The sequence below is a fragment of the Ochotona princeps genome, chromosome 10 (assembly GCF_030435755.1).
Source record: "Ochotona princeps isolate mOchPri1 chromosome 10, mOchPri1.hap1, whole genome shotgun sequence".
NCBI classification, from domain to species: Eukaryota; Metazoa; Chordata; class Mammalia; order Lagomorpha; family Ochotonidae; genus Ochotona; species Ochotona princeps.
The window spans coordinates 76,391-78,903 of record NC_080841.1 but is presented as its reverse complement, the minus strand read 5'-3'; the positions used below and the strand labels follow the sequence as shown (position 1 = coordinate 78,903).

General features: G+C 59.5%; 1 protein-coding gene across 1 annotated transcript; it reads right to left on the bottom strand.

Moving 5' to 3' along the window:
• Positions 1 to 1,292: 1,292 nt before the first annotated feature.
• On the bottom strand, positions 1,293 to 2,152 carry IER5 (immediate early response 5). Its single transcript, XM_004578991.2, has 2 exons — positions 1,578 to 2,152; positions 1,293 to 1,495 (listed from the first exon to the last, which is right to left on the bottom strand). The coding sequence occupies exon 1, from the start codon at positions 2,073 to 2,075 to the stop codon at positions 1,596 to 1,598; it is 480 nt and encodes a 159-aa protein (XP_004579048.2). The 5' UTR covers positions 2,076 to 2,152; the 3' UTR covers positions 1,293 to 1,495; positions 1,578 to 1,595.
• Positions 2,153 to 2,513: the final 361 nt, after the last annotated feature.

The window sequence follows — 2,513 nt, the reverse complement described above, 5'->3', positions numbered from 1 at the left end:
GCATCTAATACGAAAGTGCCTGGGCTCAAGAAACCAGCAGAGTCGTCCCAATATGATCCACCTTGTAGGGCCCTGCCTCAGTCCTTGAAAACGGCTCCCTCACAGCTCCACACCACCTTCCACAACACTGGCTACTGTCTGGAGACAACATCCTCTCATCGGTTGGCTTCTGAAATACTCATTTCTCTCAGATAGTGGAATGTCTGTCCTCAGACCAAAAGCTTTACACACTTGTTTTAATAAAGCCAAAAGAAGGCTTGGGTACCACCTAAGTGTTCACTACGACCAAAATCAAATCACTATTTGGGAGGCAGAAGCAGGGCACGGCTTACCTGACCCAGCATAACCAAGCCCGTATCTGTCACCTAGAGGAGCGAGGAAGGGTACCTTACCACTGCAGGCCACCTCGCGCCTAGAGCAAGCTATGACAGAAACCTCGGTAACCAAGCAAAAGGCGACCTAAAGCACTAGTGAAAATATTTCTGTCTGTGGAAAAAAAACCTTCAAGGCTCACACCTGTTGGTTATTTAAAAAGGTTAGAGTTCTAGTTCATACGATTTTACGATATTATTACGCGCAGCTAATTCCTGCAACCTGGTTCTTTGCCGTGAGCTGAAAACACCAAACGCAACTTATTTAAAAAGGTTGAGTTCTAGTTCATAGGATATTACGATATTATTACACGCAGCTAATTCCCGCAACCTGGTTCTTTACCGTGAGCTGAAAACACCAGACGCAACGAGGTATCCTACGAGGTTTATTCCAGCGAGGGAGGAACAGGGTGGAGGGGAAGGGGAAGGGGAGGAGGGGAAGGGAGGTCGGAAGAAAAGGGAGGAAGAGCAAAGAAGACAGAGACCCGCACCTGGGGCCTTTTGGTCAGCCAGGTGTGGGGGTGGGGATTGGGAGGGATTGAGGGCAGGCCCCAGGGGATTGGTGCCTGCTGGTGAATGCCTAGGGATGATTGGTGAGTGGGCGGGGTTGGGGAAGGGGCTGGAAGATTGGGGTGGGATTCTCAGGTGGAATGCCAGGTTACATCTGATTGGTGGATGGCTAGACCGGCGCGAATTTCATGAGCTGTGACGAAGTAGAAATGGCGCCGGGCCCAGGATGGAATGTTCGAATAACTCCTTACAACACCTACATTACTTGATATTCAAACAGACTGGGCTCAACGAATCGGACTTGAGAAGGCACAGTTGGGACGTCGGGGCACACGCCTCGCCCTCTGGACACAGACCTGGTCCTCCCTTCACCCCCGTGCCCTGCAGGTGCTCACAGACGAGGCAGCAACGTTGCTTCAAACTATTTAATATGTGTTAGACATATAGTTGTATCTTCACACAAAAAGCCAACACGAGGGAGAAACACTACAAAACCGCGTCGGTGTCCCCAACCTTTATACACCCAGGACTGGAATCCTCCCAGCGAACGCCTTTTCCGGCCCGGCTTCGCCCCACTTGAAACGCGCGACGGGGAGATCCTCAGGCCTGCGCCCCTGTGGAGGACAAAGGCGGTTAACGCTGCCGCCCGCGGGCCCGAGTCCCCGGGGAGCTCCCGGCCCGGCGCAGCCGACTCACGCGGCTCGGGCAGCGGCCCTAGCAGGCCAGGACGGCCCAGCTCCAGGAGCGCAGCCCGCGCCGCGCTCGCGGCTCCACCGCCTCCTCACGGCCGCCCGCCGGGCTCTTCCGCAGGAGGCCCGAGAAGCTGGAGCCGAAGACGCTGGCCAGCTGGGCCACCGCGCCGGTGTCCATGTCCTCGTCGTCTGCCGCCGTCAGGGGCAACTGCCGGCGCGGCCTCTTGCGCGGCGCGGAGTGGCCCGCGTGGCCGCCCCCCGCCGCGTCGCGCTTGCGGGGATCTCCGGCCTGCCCGGGGGTCGCGTTCCCCGCGCCGGGCTCGGCGGGCGGCTGGGCGGCCGAGGGGCCCGGCTGGCTGAGGGAAACCTGGTGGGCACTGCGCAGTACCAGCGAGACCAGCAGGTTCTTGTGCAGCTTGCCGCCTCCGCGCTGCGTGCGCGCGGAGAACATCTTGCCCAGCGAGATGCTGACCACGCGGTGCGCCTCCAGCCTGGCCTCCATGCTGCCGCCTGCCGGGGCCGTTGGCCGAGACGCCGCTCCGCCGGCCGCCGCCAGCCTGAAGTGCGCGGCCGTCCGTGAATCGCCGAGGGTGTCAACCGTCGGGTGGCCGCGAGGCCGAGGAGGGCGCCAGGATGGGGGGCATTCGAACGTGGGCCTGCAGAGCAGGCTCTTAAAGGGGCCTGCGGGGGGGAGAATAAGGGACAGACTTCCGTGCGCTGGCCCAGTTGCGGGTTACGCAACTGGTCCCCTGTTGGGCGGCCTGACGGGCTCTGTAGGAGTTGGTGGCATCTCAGGAACCCTGGAGGCACAAGTAGGGCTCTATACTCTTCACAAGTCTGGCCCCCTCATGCACACATGTCTGGGCAGCCTGAATCTCCTGACAGCAACTATCAGCACCTGACCCCTCCGGTGCAGAACGAAACCCAGCCTCACAGACTG